The 18246-nt window shown below is 41.4% G+C and overlaps 1 protein-coding gene and 2 long non-coding RNA genes across 6 annotated transcripts in view; 2 read left to right on the top strand and 1 right to left on the bottom strand.

The window, feature by feature from the left end:
- The window catches only part of RIGI (RNA sensor RIG-I), a 46653-nt gene that overhangs the window by 16053 nt on the left and 12354 nt on the right, over positions 1-18246 (bottom strand). For 3 of the 4 annotated variants that reach the window (XM_086414882.1, XM_086414883.1, XM_086414885.1), the window contains exons 6-14: positions 17112-17213; positions 16557-16710; positions 15551-15809; positions 13252-13414; positions 10851-10970; positions 7296-7453; positions 6226-6361; positions 4990-5138; positions 2127-2217 (exon numbers count right to left, since the gene is read on the bottom strand). In XM_086414882.1, coding sequence (XP_086271008.1) covers positions 2127-2217; positions 4990-5138; positions 6226-6361; positions 7296-7453; positions 10851-10970; positions 13252-13414; positions 15551-15809; positions 16557-16710; positions 17112-17213 — 1332 coding nt within the window. Of the gene's footprint in view, positions 1-2126; positions 2218-4989; positions 5139-6225; positions 6362-7295; positions 7454-9116; positions 9216-10850; positions 10971-13251; positions 13415-15550; positions 15810-16556; positions 16711-17111; positions 17214-18246 lie in introns of all 4 variants that reach the window. The other variant, XR_015169440.1, reaches the window with a different exon arrangement.
- LOC147366662 (uncharacterized) overlaps positions 1-18246 on the top strand; it is a 33053-nt gene that overhangs the window by 14087 nt on the left and 720 nt on the right. The window contains exon 2 of the long non-coding RNA XR_015169442.1: positions 15766-15923. This is a non-coding gene — a long non-coding RNA (uncharacterized LOC147366662). The remainder of the gene's footprint in view (positions 1-15765; positions 15924-18246) is intronic.
- Positions 1010-6479, top strand: LOC147366663 (uncharacterized). The gene is made up of 3 exons (XR_015169443.1): positions 1010-1137; positions 1783-1924; positions 6026-6479. It is a non-coding gene; the product is annotated as an uncharacterized LOC147366663 (long non-coding RNA).

Here is an 18246-nt window from a genome sequence, read left to right as displayed (position 1 = left end):
GGGGGGAGGGATAAACAGAGACTGGGACTGACATATACACACCATTACATACAAAACAGATAACTAATAAGAACCTGCTCAATACTCTGTAATGGCCTCTGTGGGAAAAGAATCTAAAAAAAAGAGTGGCTGTATGTATATGTGTAACCGATTCACTTAGCTGTATACCTGAAAGTAACGCAACTATTTCCAATAAATCAACTATTTCCAATAAAAATTTTAAAAATATATCAATAGCTAACTGTAACACCTTTGTGCACATACAGGAGTCCTCAGCTAACAAGACCTTTTCACATCTACTTACTCACTGCAACTTCACAAGGCCCTTTTTAGGTTGATATGGCAAATGTTATGATTCCCCTTTATTACAGGTGAAAACCTGGAGGTTTTGGAGGGATGGTAAACTGACAGCTAACTAGCAAAACCAGGCTTGGGATTTAAGTTGAGGACCCTACCACCGTGCAGTTTCCAGCCACTGATACACTGAGAAGAGCAGGAACTTAAGTGGTCTCCACCTCAGAGTTAACAGAATTTATAAAAGTTCCAACTCTGTCCCAGTATATTGGCAGCAAAATCTTGAGATATATTTTGCTGAGGCCAAAACAATTTCTTTTCAACATGATCTACTGAACAATGAACATGCCCAAGACAGACACCACACTTCACTAATTTCTGAACTTAACTATTTGTTCATCAAACATTTATTCTGCAATTATGGTTTGTCAGATAAGGATAGAATGGTTAAAAGGTTCATTTTTATCTAAAGGGAGCTCCTAGTTTGTAGAAGAAGGCTATACATGGGAAAGTATAATTCAATATGATGACAATGAATGGAGCCAGAACTGTGTGCTGTGGGATGTGGGCAAGGGAGACTCCGCCCTAGTGGTCTAGACTTAGGAGGAGGGGGAGGCTGCCCGGCAGAAGCACAGTTACTGGCACAGAGTGAGTTCTCAATGAATGTGGGTGGATGGTGGATGGACAGATGAATGAATGAATGGATGGATGAATGGAGGGATGGACAAACAAATATCTTCTAGGTGCTTATGTATGGATGAATAACAAAGTTTGAAAATCAAGTTGGACTCATGCTGGAGTCATATGGCAGAAGCCTCTGAATTCCAACCACAACCTCATTTGGTAAGCCAACTATTCAAAATCTGACTTTGCTTTTTAGATTAGTGAGGCTTAAATTTTGCATAAAGGGAAACTTCAAGGGTGATGACCGAGGACTGAGAGCAGGACTGTTTATTATAAAGAGCACTAAATAAGAGATACAGTGAGGACTTGTCGTTGCTTGTCACTGAGGCGTGGGGAGCAAGGCTGTGAGAATGTCAGCATGAGGACTGACCACCGAGGATCAAAGGTAGCCTTTCATCCTTTAACCCCCCTACCCAGATTTTAGGATTATCTCTAGGACTTTTTAAAATTATAAAATACAAAATGCATGTAAGTTTTTTACACTTTAAAGAATAACAATAAAATAGACAGCATTTCTATTTCCAGTTAATCTACTGGTTGAAAATTTGAGCAAGAGAGTAATATACTCAAACAATATTAAAAACAAAACAAAAATTTGGTTTTGTCTGCAGGACATATAGGAGGAGGAAAGTCTACAAGTTTCTGACATTTGGGCATGGTGATGGCTTTTCAATGTGTCCACTGAGCTAGGCTGAACTGCAGTCCCCAGATATTCACCTAGGTGTTTCTGTGAAGGGAATTTGCAGATGTAATTAAACTTCTTAAATCAGTTGATATGGTTACTCAATAGGGACTTCATTTTAGGCAGGTCTGACCTAAACAAGGCAGCCCTTGAAAAGAGGACTGAGGTGATCCGTGACCTCAGAGACTCTGGACAGCTCATGCCTATGGGATTCCACCTGATCCTGGCCTGCCCTGCAGACTCAGACTGGCTTTGCTAGTCCAGGTGTGTATCAGTTCCTTGTGCTAAATCCCTGTGTGCCTGTCTGTGTACAGTATACATGTGTTGCTATATATATATATGAATGTATTTATAATCTCCTACTGGTTTTGCTTCTCTGGTTGAACCCTGACTGATACAAGTACTAAGAATGAAAATATATATGTTCTTATATATATATTAGATCTAATGCACTATATATAAATACCCATTGTCTGATTTGTTCTGCCACGTCCAGTCAATATGCCAGGTTTTAGAAAGCTGAGTTTAGGATTTTCTTCAATCCAGTTCTTTAAGGCCTGAAAATACAAAGAAATTGTCACTATTTGTATATTATCTGTATTAATTCAATATTGAATATATGCCACCTGATTTGAAGAGCTGACTCACTGGAAAAGATCTTGATACTGGGAAAGAACAAAGGCAAAAAGAGGGAATGGCAGAGGGTGGGATGGTTAGATAGCACCACTGACTCAATGGACATGGGATTTGAGCAAACTCCACGAGATAGTGGAGGACAGGGGAACTTGGCATGTGGCAGTCCATGGGGTCACAAAGAGTTGGACGTGACTTAGTGACTAAACAACAATGCAAGTAGAAAAAAAGCTTAAAGTAAACGATAATGGAAAAGAATTAAAAAAGAATGTATGTATATGTATAACCGAATCGCTTTGCGGTACAGAAATAGATACAATGCCATAAATCAACTCTACTTCAATTTTTAAAAAGTATACAGACAAGTACGCCGAAGTAGTTTTCAGACTAACAGACCTGAGGAATCAAAAGCTTCTTGTGATTGAATTCTATGCAACAGATAACTATAATGGTGTCTATCTTTGTAATCCGATATGATTCAATTTCTAAGACATTTTTTTCAGTGAAAAAGGCAAGGTTCAGAATAGTGGGTAGGTAGAAAATAAGTGACTTTAGAAAGATCTCAGGACACAAGATCAATATACAGACATTAGTTGTATTTCTAAATACCAGCAACAAACAAAAGTATCATTTATAATAGCATTAACACTTAGGTATAAGTTTAACAAAATATGTGCAGAATCTGTATGCTGAAAATGACAAAACACTGATAAAAGAAACCAAAGAAGATGTGGCAGGCAGCCTCTAAGGTAGCTGTAAGTGATCTCCACCCCTTGGAATTCAGATCCTGTTTAATCCCTTCCCCTCAAGTGTGAACTGAACTTATTGACTTGCTTCTAATGAATAAAATAAGGCAGACCTGAGGGGAATCACTTCCAAGGTGAAGCTATAACATGACTGTGACCTTGATATTAGGTGCCCTCTCCACCTCTCTTGGATCACTTACTCTAGGGGAAGCCAGCACCTCTCTGTGAGGCTGGCCTGTGCAGAGGCCCCCATGAATGAGCTAAGCATGTGTGTGCATACTTAGTCACTAAGTCATGTCCAACTCTCTTTGGGACCCCTATGGACTGTCGCCCTCCAGGCTCCTCTGTCAATGGGATTTCCCAGGCAAGAATACTAAAGTGGGTTGCCATTTCCTTCTCCAAGGGATCTTCCTGACGCAGGGATCAAACCCGTGTCTTCTGTGTCTCCTGCATTGCAGGCAGATTCTTTACCCACTGAGTGATTGGGGAAGCCCCCATGAATGAGCTAAGGACATCTTCTGCCAAAAACCACACAAGTTGGGTTGGACGTTGATCCTCCCAGCCTTGAGATGGCTGTAGCCATGGCCAACAACTTGACTGGAGCCTCATGAGACATCCTGAGACGGAAACACCCAGTTAGTGGTTTCCAGATTACTGACCCATATGCATTATAGATGTCTGTTGTTTCCAGCTACTTAGTTTTGCGATAAACTGTTATCAGCAGTAGATAACTAATACAGAAGCCCTATATAAATAAAAAAGATACATTGTTATGATACCATTTCTCCCCAGTTTTATCTATAGGTTCAGTGAAATCCCAAATGAAATTTCAATAGATTTTCTCATAGATGTGGGTGAGTTTATTCTAAAATAAAAATGGAAAGGTAAAGAAAGATAGCTAAGACAATGTTGAAAAAAATTAAAAAGTCAGAAGACTCACACTACCTGATTTCAAGACTTAATTACTATAAAGCTACAGTAATCAAGACCGCGTAGAATGGGTGAAAGGATAGATGTACAAATGAATGGAACAGAATATAGAATCCAGAAATAGACCAACATGAAGAGAGTCAACTGATCTTTTTAAGTTACAAATGCAATTCAATGGAGAAAGGATAGTCTTTTCATCATATATGCTGAAATAACTGGATACCCACATGCTAAGAGAAAAAAATCTCAATCCATACTTCAAAATGAATTGTAGACTTAAATATAAAATCTAAATCTATAAAACTTCTAGAAGATAACATGGGAGAAAAGCTGTGCTCTTGGGTAGGCAAAGGTTTCTTAGACACAAAATCAAAAGCACAATCCACAAAAAGAAAAAAAAAAAAAAAAGATAAAATGGACTTGTCAAAGGTTAAAACTTTCAGTAAGAGATACAGTTAAGACAATGAAAAGATCTTGAAGAAAATGTTTGCAAATCACATTTCTGATAGAGGACATTTTTGTCAGAAAAAAGAACTCTCAAAAAACTAACAACAATAACTTAAAAACTCAACAATAATAAATAACCCAGTTAAATCCCATTTTAAAATGGGCAAAAGATGTAAACAGATACTTCATCAAAGGAGATACATGAATGGCTAATGAGCATATGAAAAAAATGATAAATCATATTAGTCATTAGCGAAATACAAATTAAAACCTTAGTGAGGTACCACTAGGTGCCCACAGACATGGCTAAAAATTTTTTAATTGATGGAAAGAATAAAAATTTGTGAAATGCTTGCTGTGAGGGTATCAAGGCATTATAAACCAGAGTGATTGAGACAGTGAGGTATTAGTGTAAGGATAAACAAACAGAAAATCAGAATAGAATAAAGAGCCCAGAAACAGACCCACACAGACCCTATAGGGATGCTTAATTGCAAAGAAGTGAAGAATGGACAATCTTTTAATTAAAATAGTACTGGGCCAACTTGTATCCACAAGGAGGAAGAAGCTTACATCCACCAGTGCTCGGGTTTTCACAAAGAGGATGGTTCTGGTCTCTGGGTTTAAGTGGTATTCCTCTTGCAAGATGAAGCAGAGATCTTTGAGTTTAGCGTTCTCATTGCTGGGATCCATGGAAATACCTTCTAGTTCCAACAGCTTTTCTGCAAAAAGGGGAATATTTTACAAAAGGTTTATGTGCGTGTGCTAAGTCGCTTCAGTCATATCCAACTCTTTGCTATACTATGGACGATAGCCTGCCAGCCTCCTCTGTCCATGATATTCTCCAGGTAAGAATGCTGGAGTGGGTTGCCGTGCCCTCCTCCAGAGGATCTCCCTGACCCAGAGGTCAAACCCACCTGTCTTGCATCTCCTGCACTGGCAGGCAGGTTCTTTACCACTGGTGCCACCTGGGAGCCCACAAAAGGTTTACAAATTCTAGTAATTTAGAACACACTGCAACCTTTAGCTATAGTTCAAACACTTCATCTCTCAATCTCTGACCAGAATTGTATGATAAATAACCACCAATGCAATGCATACACTGAATACACTAATAAATGCATAAATTTCCCCTCCCCCCAGAGAGCTAGTTGTTCAGTATTTAGCATATGTATAGTTAATACTTTGGTATTAACCAAAAAAGACCAAAAAAATTATTATTTAGAAAAAGGCATTTGAGAGAGAAAGAAGAAAGACTTATTTTTCACTTAATATTTTCCTATATTTTTCTTAATATGGACACAGTGGCATCAAGAGCCATATTGGTTTTCTTCTTTATATAGAAGTACATAATTACAATCTTGTTTGGTCGCCAAGTCGTGTCCAACTCTTTGCTCCCCATGAACTGCAGCATGCCAGGCTTCCCTGTCCTTCTCTATCTCGCAGAGTTAGCTCAAATTACAGTCTTAATATCATTAAAACTTTTTTTATATTTTTTAAATCTTTATAAAATTACTAAAAGTTAAACCAAAAAATGTTCCTATCAATTGACTATTTCTATGGGATGTATCTTTTGCAAATCCTACTATTTTTTCCTTCTTCAAAACAGGAAATAGTGTAAGCAGCAGATTCTTTTCCTAAGTGCAGATTTCCCTGAAGTATCACAGTCCTGCCGCGTATCCTATCTTCTTAATCCCAGGACAAGTCCCTGAGCATCACCAGGTGTTGTTAAGTGTGACATCATCTGTGTACGCTGCCCCTGGAGTCTCCAGGCTCCACTGGCTTCCTCCCCTTGGAAACACCACCCACCTTCAAATCTCTGAGTGAGATCTTGCTCAATTGCATCAAATCCTGCTGCCCGGACATTTTTGAAGAAGTTTTTCAAGTAATTCAGAGCATCTTTCATCCGTGCATCCTCATTGATAATGAGGGCATCATTGTATTTCTGTTGAAAATGGAAAGTTTCAGTATGTTTCTAATGTCTAATACAACTGCTGTACTTAAGTTCATTTCACTGTACTCAACACAGAATTAACTTTAATAATAAACTTGTCTCAAGTCTATTCCAACTTAGTTTTTAAAGATGAATCATCTCTAACAGTACTGCTATAAAACCTTAGAACCATACTGTAAAAAAAAAAACAAGAAAATACCTCAATTAGCTAGAATTAGTCATTAATTCAGATCACTTTGGATCCTAGAATCCTTGGAAGACAAAATTACATGAAAAACAAATGTCAAAGATTAAATCACAAAAATTAAAGTAAAGCAACTTCCACATCAACCTGCTTCATAATTTAGACATTCGACTTAACCTCTTTGTACATCCAAAACCATCACTGAATTGCACCTGTTCAGAATGATGGCGCTGACCCCTTACACCAGATATTCAGTTAAGTCCGTTAAAATTCTACAAATTCATATGGATTGAATGTATTTTAAAATATTTTCAATGGCACGATAAGCAGAGGTGATGGTGGTGACTGTTGCTTAAGTTCTTGGTTAACCAGCAAACGACTACAGACTCTGGACTTCTCAGCATGTGGTTTGACCAAAGGTAGGAAAACATGCTTCAGGCTATGGCAACACGACCCACCTACTGATTTAAAGACTTTAAAGATGGCTGTCCCTGGTCATGTATCTACAGTAATATTCCCCACCCCCAAGGTCAAATATGGAGATACTGAGGTACAGCACAGACCCATGGCCTCTAGGGCTAGGTTTCAGAGAGCAAAGACAGATGCTGAATAGGATAGCTTTTGGCATTTGCTTCATAAGAACCACCGGGAAAGTTCCTAAATGATGCTCTCTCAGCTGCCACAGCACAGCTCCCAGTAGGTGTTACAATGGAAATATCCTTTTCCAAAGAAGCCACATACCCGCAAATGTGACGTGTACAAAAACAGGGCTTTACAAATCCTGCTTTCTTCCTCTTTGTCTGGCATCTGAAACACCATGCATGCTTTCTGAACTGCAATAATCCACTGTTCATATTTCTGTGTCCCAAAATTCCTATTTTGAATTCGAGATAAGTTTTCTGGAAAAAAACAAAAACAAAAACAGTTTTCCATTGTGTCATCTGGCTAGTCATTTAAGGCCCTAAGCATGTCTCGCCTTCTAATTTTGATTCCTTACTCTTGGTACACAGAGTATTTCTCTTGAGACAGTTTTCAGCAGTGTGTCTACGTACAAACACAATTGCTTACTGAATACCGACTACGTACCAAGAATCAACATGTCTTGTATTTATAATTTCATTTCACAACGCCATGACGTAGATACACTTTATAGATGAGGAAACGGAAGCTCGGAGAAGTCAAATCATCACACCAAGTCACACAGCTAGTATATAGAGGGAGCAAGGAATTCAAACCCAGATGTGTCCCATACCCAAGCTCTACTGGTTCTCTGAGCTGACAACCAAACAGCCCAGAGGCCAAACAACGGCCATGGAATAAAACCTAACTGCCCCCCAACCCTTTTGCCTTTTGGCTGCGCTGGGTCTTCGCTGCAGCACACAGGAGCTTTTCTAGCAGTTGCGTGTGGGCTTCTCTAGCTGGGGTGCACGGGGTTAGCTGCCCCAGGGCATATGGGATTTTAGCTCCCTGACCAGGGTTTGAATCTTCGTCCCCTGCGTTGGAAGGGAGATTCTTAACCACTGGACCACCAGGGAAGTCCCCTCACCCATTCATCATTAATCAGAGGAACAAAGGCGGTTACCCAGACAAGTAGCAGTAGCCCCATCTACAAACAAGGAGGCTATCAATAAACTAAAGCAATCAACAGGTATTTACTGAACTTAGGTGGGTGCAAAAATGAGCCAGGCCACCTGGCAGTGAGCAGCTGGCAGCGTCTGAACAGGTGAAGAGATGGCAGGAGGGTATAAGAGACGAGAAGAATAAGAAGGCAGAAAACCATGTCTCCCCACCCTTCTCCACCTCCACAACCCTGACCACGTCCTAACGCTTCTGGATAATACCATGATCTTCTCCTACCTGGTCTCCTTACCTCCTTCCACCTTCCCTCCAGTCCAGTCTCCATTCAACAACCGGAGGGAATTTCCAAAATTGCAGAAGAGAGACAATGCTAATCCACTGATTAAAAGCCTTTAGGGAGGGACTTCCCTGGCAGTCCAGAGGTTAAGACTTCACCTTTCAAAGCAGAGGGTGCAGGTTTGACCCCTGGTCAGAGAACCAGGGTCCCAAATGATGTAACAAAGGTCCTTCGTGTTACAACTAAGACTCGGTGCAGCCAAATAAATAAATACACGTATTTTTTTTAAGTCTTGAGGGACTTCCTTGGTGGCCCAGTAGCTAAGGCTCTGCACTCCCAACGAAGGGGGCCTGGGTTTGATCCCTGATCAGGGAACTAGATCCTATACGCTGCCAACGAAGACCCAGCACAGCCAAATAAATAAATGTTAAAAATAACAATAATAAATGCTTTAAAAAATAAAATACAAGTGTTTAGTGGGTTTCTCCAGCCAAACTCCTAGTCTGGCCCTCAGGGGCCTCTGTGGTCTGGCCTTTACCTGCTTCCAACTCTCCTCTCTAGAGACTTTCCTTCCTACAGTTCTCAGGATTAGTGAAAGCCCCCAGACTCTCTCTACGCACCTGTCTCCTCTGCCTGAAACACCCCTCACTCCCCTCACTCCCACCACTCCCCTGCCCCGTGTTGCCTCGCTACTGTCACTCACCAACCTTTGGCACTGCCGGTAGCCAAACCGAAAATGCCGTGAGGGCAGGGCTTGTGTCTGAGGGTCCACGCTGTGTTCCCACCACCGAGCACTTAGCCCAGCACTGAATGAACAAACAAGAGAATGAATTCGTTCGAGGCTAATAGGCAAGGAGTGGAAAGCTGGCAAGAGAAGCAGAACCAGATTGTGCAAGCAGGGCAAGCACGGCCGGGTGAGCGGCCAGCGTGAGAGCTCTGCCTGGGAGAACGAGGACTGCCCGCAGGACACTGGCGAGATGAAACAGGTAATCCCAGGAAGACGAGCTGGGTAATGGGGGTTCGACGGGAAAGAGGGTAGAGGCGGGCAAAGCAGCTGTTAGAATAAGTTGTTAGAAATCAAGCTGTGAAAGAAAGAAGAGAGGTTAAGCGTGAGAGAAGCTGAGACACAGAAGTTACCTTGGAGACGAGAATTCAACATCTCCGAAACTCTACACTCACTTGTGCCTGCCCAAGCTGCTCCTTGCTCTAGAACGAGTAACACCTGGAGTAACACCTGCCGGTGCACACACAGGTGCCAAGAGAGAAGCCCCGCATTCGCTCACTCGCTCACTCGCTCACTCCCACCCAAACCCAGTGAGCTCTTAAATCCGAACGCTTCTGTTTGCACGAGCTGGCTTCCTTCACTAGCCCATCTCCACTGCCTCAGTTTGGCTCTCGTCATTTCTCATCACAGAACTTAGCAGTTCAAAATCGTGCGTTGCTTCCCATTTGCTTTTAGGATATTTATTTATTCATTTGGCAGCGCTGGCTCTGAGCTGTGGCACGTGGGAATCTAGTTCCCTGACTGCAGATGGAAGCCAGGCCCCCGGCATTTTGAGTGTGGAGTCTAAGCCACTGGACCACCGGGGAAGTCCCACTGCTAGGATAAAATTCAAACTCAGCATGGCCTACAGGACACCTTCACTGTCTGCCCCCGGCCTCTCCCCCAGCCCCACTCTCCTTTCTACTAGTCACCTGTTAGAATTAGCATGAAATCCTGCAGATTCTAAAATTCACTGTGCTCTCTCTTCCCTCTGCAACTGCTGTCTCTTTGACCACACTGGATCACCTCTCCTTCTTAACCTGGCTGACTTCAAGATCTATCGCACACATTACCTCCCTACAGCCCAGTCCTGGCCTAAGCTCCCCTGTGCGCCCATAATAGCAGTGTGTAACCCAGCCTTGCCACAGGGCAACTATTCGCATTTGATTCTCATTGTTTGATGGTGAGTTCCTTGAAGGCAAGACTGTCTTTAATCTTGGTGCTTCCTTTACCTAGCATAGTACCTGGCACAATACCCAATGAATTAATTACTTGATTTAAAAAAGGAGAAGAGAACTTGGCAACTTCAAGAGAGTCTCAAAAGAATAAAGAATCAAAGGTCACCCATAGGTTTGAATCCAAGACTTTAGGGCAATGGTGGTTTCATTCATACAATGAAAAGCTAAATTTGGAAGGTCAAGAAAGCAATGAATTGAATTAAATATGGTATTTTTCAGGTGTGTGTGTCTAGGTGGATTTACTTTGGATTTAAAAAGGAAAAAAAAAAAGCAAGAGAAAATAAAGGAGGACTTATAAGCTTCCTGAATAACATAAACAAGAAGTCAAACTCTGGGTATGGTCTTGACATTATTTGGACTAAGAAAAGTGCAAAAAGTCCCCAGTGAACAACAAATGGCTGTTCCCAGATGGAGAGAAGACAAAATGAGGTTATTCTCACCAAGAGTTACAGTCCCAAGTTCTTCAAAGATACTCTTTGCTAGAGCCTCTGTCTCTGCCATCAGCTGAGATATGATGCGTTTAAATCTGTCTGTAGTCCGTGATTCCACTTTCCTGAAAACTAGAGCCATCAAAGGAAAGTTAGTATTTCTCAGGAAGAACACATCATAGTTCAAAGCAGGTATCTCCAAACCTTTCTCTGCCTTTGTCTCTTCCTCTGTAAAACCCGAGGCCCCAAGCTCACAGGCAGGTCATCTGAATGATGAAACAAATACTCAAGACACCTTCAGCCACTCCCTAGTGTTTAATGCACTCATTCTAACATTTTTCATGGTCCAAGTCTAATTCAACTTTTTTTAAAATAATTTTATTTATTTATTTTTGGCTGTGCTGGGTCTTCATTGCTGCATGGGCTTCTCTCTAGTTGGAGTTCGTGGGCTTCTGATTGTGGTGACTTTTGTTGAGGGGCACAGGCCCGAGGGCATGTGGACTTCAGCAGTGGGCTCAGTAGTTGCGGCTCCCAGGCTCTAGAACTCAGGCTTAGCAGTTGTGGTGCAAGGGCTTAGCTGCTCCATGGCATGTGGGATCTTCCCGGAACAGGGATTGAACCCGTGTCTCCTGCATTGGCAGGTGGACTCTTTACCACTGAGCCACCAGAGAAGTCCTCAGGCACATTTTAGATTCTAGTTTTCCACATGCGTATCTGGTGAAAGAGGTCAGAATCAAGAGGCCTGGGAGCTGGGAGTCCTCAGCCACACTTTAGACTCTGCATCAAAAGCTCTGGGGCCTTTGGCGAGCACCTCAACTTTCCTGGGACTGTTTTCTTCCCTCAAAAATGCCCCGCAGCTGCTTTTTCGTCACAAAGTCATGTCCAACTCATTCATGACCCCATGGACTGTAGCCCTCCAGGCTCCTCTGTTCATGGGATATCCCAGGCAAGGATCCTGGGGTGGGTTGCCATTTCCTTTCCCTAATTCAACTTCTTACTCGGGCTTTCCTGTTAACTCAACACAGAGCTTCTGCTCTGACTAGGCTGATATCCATCTTGTTTCTGCAAATACCATATTTTAAGCCCTGTCTCTGTTCTTTGATCTTCTCCCTTCCCACCTAACCCCCAGGGGTGTTCACAATGCTCCAAATATTCATTTTTGCAGTATCCACAGAACATGCTGGGTTCTGGTGATAGCTGAAAAGAACATGCTCTGCGCTCCAGAGAAGGCTATCTTCTTAGCAGAGAAAGATACACAGCCAGATGACCAGGCAGAGAGCTGTGACACAGTAGGTGCAAAGTGCCATGGAGCACAGGGAGGCTCCTCTCATTCTTCCTGGGGCGGCAATGTCAGGAGATAAACAGGGGAGAGGCGAGGAGGAGTGAACACAGTCATGTGCAGAGGCTGGGATGGACAAAGCTTAGAGGGAGAACACACGTGACTCCTCCATCCCAGGAGCCCAGAGAAACGCAACTTGGTTGGGTTTGTGGGAGGTGAAGCTGAGATGAAGCTCAGCGTGTGGGAGAGACCAGATGAGAAAGAAATTTGTGCCTACCCAACTCTTTGCAACTCTTTTGGACTGTAGCCCACCAGGCTCCTCTGCTCATGGGATTTTTCAGGCAAGAATACTGGAGTGGGTTGCCATTTCCTTCTCCAGGGGATCTTCCTGACCTGGGGATCGAACCTGCGTCTTCTGTGTCTCCTGCATTGGCAGGCAGATTTTTTTTTTTTTTTTAAACTGCTGAGCCATCGAGGAAGCCCAAAGAAATTTGTATACGACATCAAAAGTGGTAGGTTGAGTGCCTTGTCTAAATTCCTTACAGCCAGCGCCCTGACCGTCTTTGGTGCGTTTGTTCTGCCTTGTAGTCATTTGGTCGTGTGCTATTTAGAGAGCAAGGGGTGAAGTCATACTTGTCTTCCGTACCCTCTCTCCCTTGCTGGGTTAGTATAGCATTGATATTCAAGAAATATCAATCTTTGTTAGTCAATCTTAGTAATCAAATCATATTCTGATCTTTTGAGGAAGGACAGGATGAGTTCAGATACTTTCACTTCAACCAAAATTCCAGATACAAATTCAAATAATGGATAGGAACTCAGTATCGTCCTCAGGCACAGAAGGCAAGAAGGACCGAGCCACGTGCGTGCCAAGATGTTTTCAGCACCTTTCACTGCCAGTACCTTTGTTAAGGTTTATGGAAATGAAGAGTAAGAATGATTGCTTTTTACAGGCCACTCCTGAGCTTCACTGGGGAGAGAAGCGGGAAATATGATTATTTTCCAAGTTTGCAGATAAATATTTTGCTCTAAACAGAGAAAGGGTAAGAATTCAGTGTTCATCTACATGACCCTGAACTAAGAATAGCAGAGGGTAACAAAGTCCCAAAGGGCTTGTGACTGAATCCCACTTACACTTCTGGGGCTTGTAAACAACCTCCTCCAGTTCCTCCAAGTTGTCTCTGACTGTTGTTACCACTGCTGTGTCGAGAGAAGCACACAGTTTGCAGATATATTCTGTGGCTTCGGCTGTGTTTTTGGCATCTCCAACGCCAACTGAGGCAGTCAGCCCAAGGACCTGTGAGGAGCATTCCAAATCGTCAGATGTCTGGGAAATAGCAAGATGTTTCCACAGTCCCTCATGTAACTCTTTCCTGATAATGTAGGGTTTTTATTTTTTAAACTAACCTCAGATAAAGAACAAGAATTTTTTTTTTTTCTGACATTCTCTATGACATCAAAAATGGAAAGGTCCCCATTAGGTGAAGCACTGAGTAAATGCGGGAATCACTGCTCTGCAGCTGAACACGAATCAGCACAGAAGCCCAGAGAAGAAACCCTTTCCAGGCAGGACTGCTCTCAACTTTATGTTTGTTTCCCCGTGACACATAGAACAATATGCTGAAAAGGGCAAGGACTAAAATCAGACATGCTTCCATTTCAATCTCAGCCATGTCACACTGGCTGGGTGTCTTGGACAAAAATCTTTCTCTCTCTGTAAAGTTGGGGAACTTTAGCCATTTAAACTGGAAGTTGTGTGACATAGAGAACAGACTTGCGATTGCCGAGGGAGAGAGTGGTGGGGGAGGGATGGACTGGGAGTTTGGGATTAGCAGATGCAAACTATTATATATAGGATGGATAACAGCAATGTCCTACTGTGTACACAAGGAACTATATTCCATATCCTGTGATAAACCATAATGGAAAAGAATATGAAAGCAATTGAATTTCTTTGCTGTACAGCAAAAATTAATACAACAGAAATTAATACTGTAAATCAAATATGCTTCAATTTTTTTTAAATGGTAGCTTCAATTTTAAAAATGTGATAACTTCAATTTAAAAAAAAATGGTAGCTGGGTGACTTCAATAAGATGACATTTGTAAAGAATTTAGTTTAATGGTCTTCTAATAAATATTTATTTATTCCTCTAAGAGTCACTCAAATATTGAATGACTGAATGACTGAATCATTCAAATAAACAAGGAATCTAGTTAACTATCAATTTTATTCTAAAAGAAAAAACTGTAAGAAATGTGATTTCTACTAAATTCTGTCTGAATTTTGAGCACCATACTGGATTTCTTCTAACCTGTGCTTCCTAAATGGTTAATTGTTAAGCCTAGACAGTGCAACACAGAGGTGAGACTGGTAAACCAGAGGCGTGGTTTCCAACCTCATTCGGCCTCAGTAATACCAGGCCACTCATCTGTGCTCCTGTCAGTTGTGTCTCCCATTTCAAATCTTCTCCATGCACCCTGAGCTCCCACCTCCATTCTCATCTTGATTATTCTCAGTGAACCATCTCTCTCTCCTTCATTCAAGAGAAAACGCCAGGGATACCATACCCTTCCTGCCCCCACCTATAAACTATTCTCTGTCTTGACTCCTCTCAGCCCTTCCCCTCTGACGACACCAAAAACAATGCCTCGTCCACTCTCCTGTACTAATGCACCTACGCAGCCCATACCCGCTCGTCTCTCCTGGCATCTTGTTCTGCCAATCATTCCCTCCCTCCCATCCTGCCCCACTGGTGGCTATCTACAGCTTCATACTCTGCACTCAGGCAATATTAAGAACTTCATGATTCTTGGGGATTCCCTGGCAGTCCAGTGGTTAGGACTCAGCACATCCACTGCTGTGGCCCGGGTTCAATCCCTGGTTGGGGAACTAAGGTCCCCGTAAGCCATACAGCACAGCCAAAAAAAACAAAAAAACAAAACTTTAAGCTTCTCGAGCCCTTGTGCATTTTCATATCCCCGTGCCTCTAGACACACAGTAGCCTTTACTGAAAACCATCCAGCTATTTTCCTTATAAACTCTTGTTAGTTTTTACCTATCCTAACTTCTATTAGGTCTCACTTTACTTTCATAGCACATTTAAGATCACTTTCATTTCTTTTCTGTACAACTCCATTGCGTGTTATTACCATAAATTATGACATAATTCTCACATATTTGGCTCCCCACAAAACTTAAGCTGCTTGAAGGCAAGGACTATCTTTTTATATTTGTGGCCCAGTGCCCAGCACAGGGCATGACACATGGGGGTACCTAATACATATTTGTTAAGTGAATGAATGAATGAACCAATCAAAACTAACCTAATGAGTTGTACAGTATGCAAGGATCTAAGAAGGACATCCTCAATATGGCCACAAGGGTAAGTAAAGACGATTCAGGAAGAAATCCATCTGACTTTGGACACACCTGGGGCAATGAGTCTGAAGATCCTCCCAGTTTCTGATCCAGATAATGAAACATGATCATATTATATGGATGGTGTTTATTGGTGTTGTGACATTCATCAAATATCATCAAAGTAAAGATGGAGAGTGATGGAATAGTCCCATCTTTAAGGCTGTTCACAAGAATCTGTGGTGTTAAAATGATGATGTCATTGTTCTCAACAATCTGTTCCACAGAGATATTGTCAGCTGTCTCTCCAGAAATGCCTGAAACTTTGTACCTGGAAGATGACAGAGATTTCCCATTAGCAACCATGATGTGAATAAGGAACCACAAAGATCAGAACGTCAATTAAATTCTCCCTAAGTCCAAAAGGAATGGATTTGGAGAAAAGGTAAGTGCTTGGAACAAAGCCTGACACATAGTAAAGTGAAAAAACTGAAAGTGTTAGTCGTGTCAGACTCTGGTACCCGTGGACTGTAGCCCACCAGGGTCCTCTGTCCATGGGATTCTCCAGGCAAGAATACTGGAGTGGGTAGCCATTCCCTTCTCCAGGGGATCTTCTCGACCAAGGGATTGAACTGGGATCTCCTGCACTGTTGGTAGATTCTTTCCTGTCTCTGACATATAGTAAGTGATCAATAAACATAATCTAGGAAGAATTTCTAGTATTGATAGAATATATTCTATGTGGCACCTGAGGATACAGAGGGCCAAGCATAATTCTTTCAAGCCACCGTGAAAGAACATAGAAAAGAGTAATATTAAATAAATTATAAAATCATTTAAAAAGTTAAATGTTCCATTATAATATAAAATTCACCTTAAGTCATTTACTCACTCTACAAGAGCTAACCAAAGGAGTTTAGGATTTCAGGTGTATTCATGAAGGAGTTATATCTAGAAAATAAAAAAGCTTAATCTACCATAAGTTTTTTGAATCATGGTTTTCTAAAAGCAAAACAAAGCACAAAACACATCGGTTACATGACCTAGAGAAAAAAAAGCTGGACCAACTTATACCTACCCAAATCTTTCAAAATGTTCTGAGAACACAGATTTCTGCTGTTCATACAGTGGGACTTGAACAGCAAAAACGACAACTTTCCCCTTTCGTCCTTGTGGAAATTTCTTAAGATGATGTTCGCATATAAGAAGGGAAACAAAGGTTTTTCCACAACCTTTTAACATATAAAGAGAAAGACAACACGTAACTAATAGTATAGTAAAATGCTTCTGTAGAAAGGTCATTATTGGGGGCTCCTCTAAAACCACAGAGCTAAAAGCAAACGGATGATGAGGGTAGGTTAACAACTGTAGAACTCACACTCTGACTCAAAACCCAAGCTACTTCCTAGGCACTCGCACACAGCCAGGGACTGCAGGAAGCTAAAAAAAAAGCATTCTCTCTCCTTCCTCATGTCCCTGAAAACACCACGAAACCATATGAATAATGTTTTTTTCAAAAGATCAATGGAAAAATGAAACAATTGAAACTTGCTACTTGGTCCCAGTGTTCAATAAAGTGGAAAAAAGGAAGCAAACAGAGAAATAAACTATTTCAGTAATTGCATCCGCTTACCAGTAGGAGCACATATTATTGTATTCTTTCCCTTCTGAGCAGGTAAAGCGAGCTCTAGTTGGTAATTTCTTGGTTTCAATGGGCTATAAGTAGGAGGCACTTCTGTAATACAACAGAAACTAAGTTAGCAAATAGTGACCACTCTGAGGAATCAAGTCAACACTATCCTCCAAAGGACAAGAAATTTGACTCTAGCAAGAAAGACCTCATTTAAGAAAGTTTAGAATTCTTGTCTCTAATTAACCATTCCAGCTTCTAAACTGATTTGAAATACAGAATTCTCCGTCAATAACAAAGTACCAATGGCAGGAAGAAAAAAAGAAAAAAAAAAAAAAAACCACAAAGATTTCTTTCTGAAATAATCATGGAAGACTAATCAGGAGAAATTAAAGCAAGAATGGCCTAATCCAGGGCAAAACAGATAGCCACCGATTAAAGGAAATGCTGCATGAGACAAAACAACAACAAATCCCTCTAAGGTCTTTGAAAAACACCAAACTGAATACCAAACTCCAAAGCAATCTCTTACTGACAAGCAACCGTGCTTTAAAATTCTGCAGGCGCTCACATGGTATTCTCTCTTAACAGAATCAGAAGTTTTAAAAAAATAATCAGAGGTATCTCACTAACAGATAAGTGTACAGAATGTTAAGAGCTAGAAAGGCCTTGGAAATCATCTGTTGAGTCGAACCTACCTATTTTAAAGTAAATGGAAATTTCTAAATGGTTAAGTGAGTTCGCTAAGGACCTTTACCTGTCAGAAAACTTAAAACAATTGACAGTCACTGATTTTATTCTGGAGTGACAAAAATGTGTATCATTTTATTGCAGAAACAGTCCATCAATTCTCACCTTATGTTCTTATCCCCAAATCACATCCTTCTTCCAACACTTCTTTATTGATCCTATGTTTTTCTCTGATGCCCTTTTATAAATAACTCTTTGCTTAATTTGTTATGCTGCTTTCTGGTCTCCTTGTGAAAATATGCTTCTAGAAACATAAAGTGGGCCTTACAGGGACACAGTTAACTCACAGTGCCTTTGTGTGAATTAGAGAAAGGACTCCCTTTCGGAGGATATAGCCCCTCACTGCGCTGCGCTGGCAAACAACACAGGCTGGATCCCAGCCCCAGCT

Source organism: Bos grunniens, chromosome 8 (genome assembly GCF_055505025.1).
Source record: "Bos grunniens cultivar Pamir isolate PY7600 chromosome 8, Bosgru_T2T1.0, whole genome shotgun sequence".
Taxonomy (NCBI): domain Eukaryota; kingdom Metazoa; phylum Chordata; class Mammalia; order Artiodactyla; family Bovidae; genus Bos; species Bos grunniens.
Note: the sequence above shows the minus strand (reverse complement) of the source record. Positions and strands in the feature narration are given on the sequence as shown.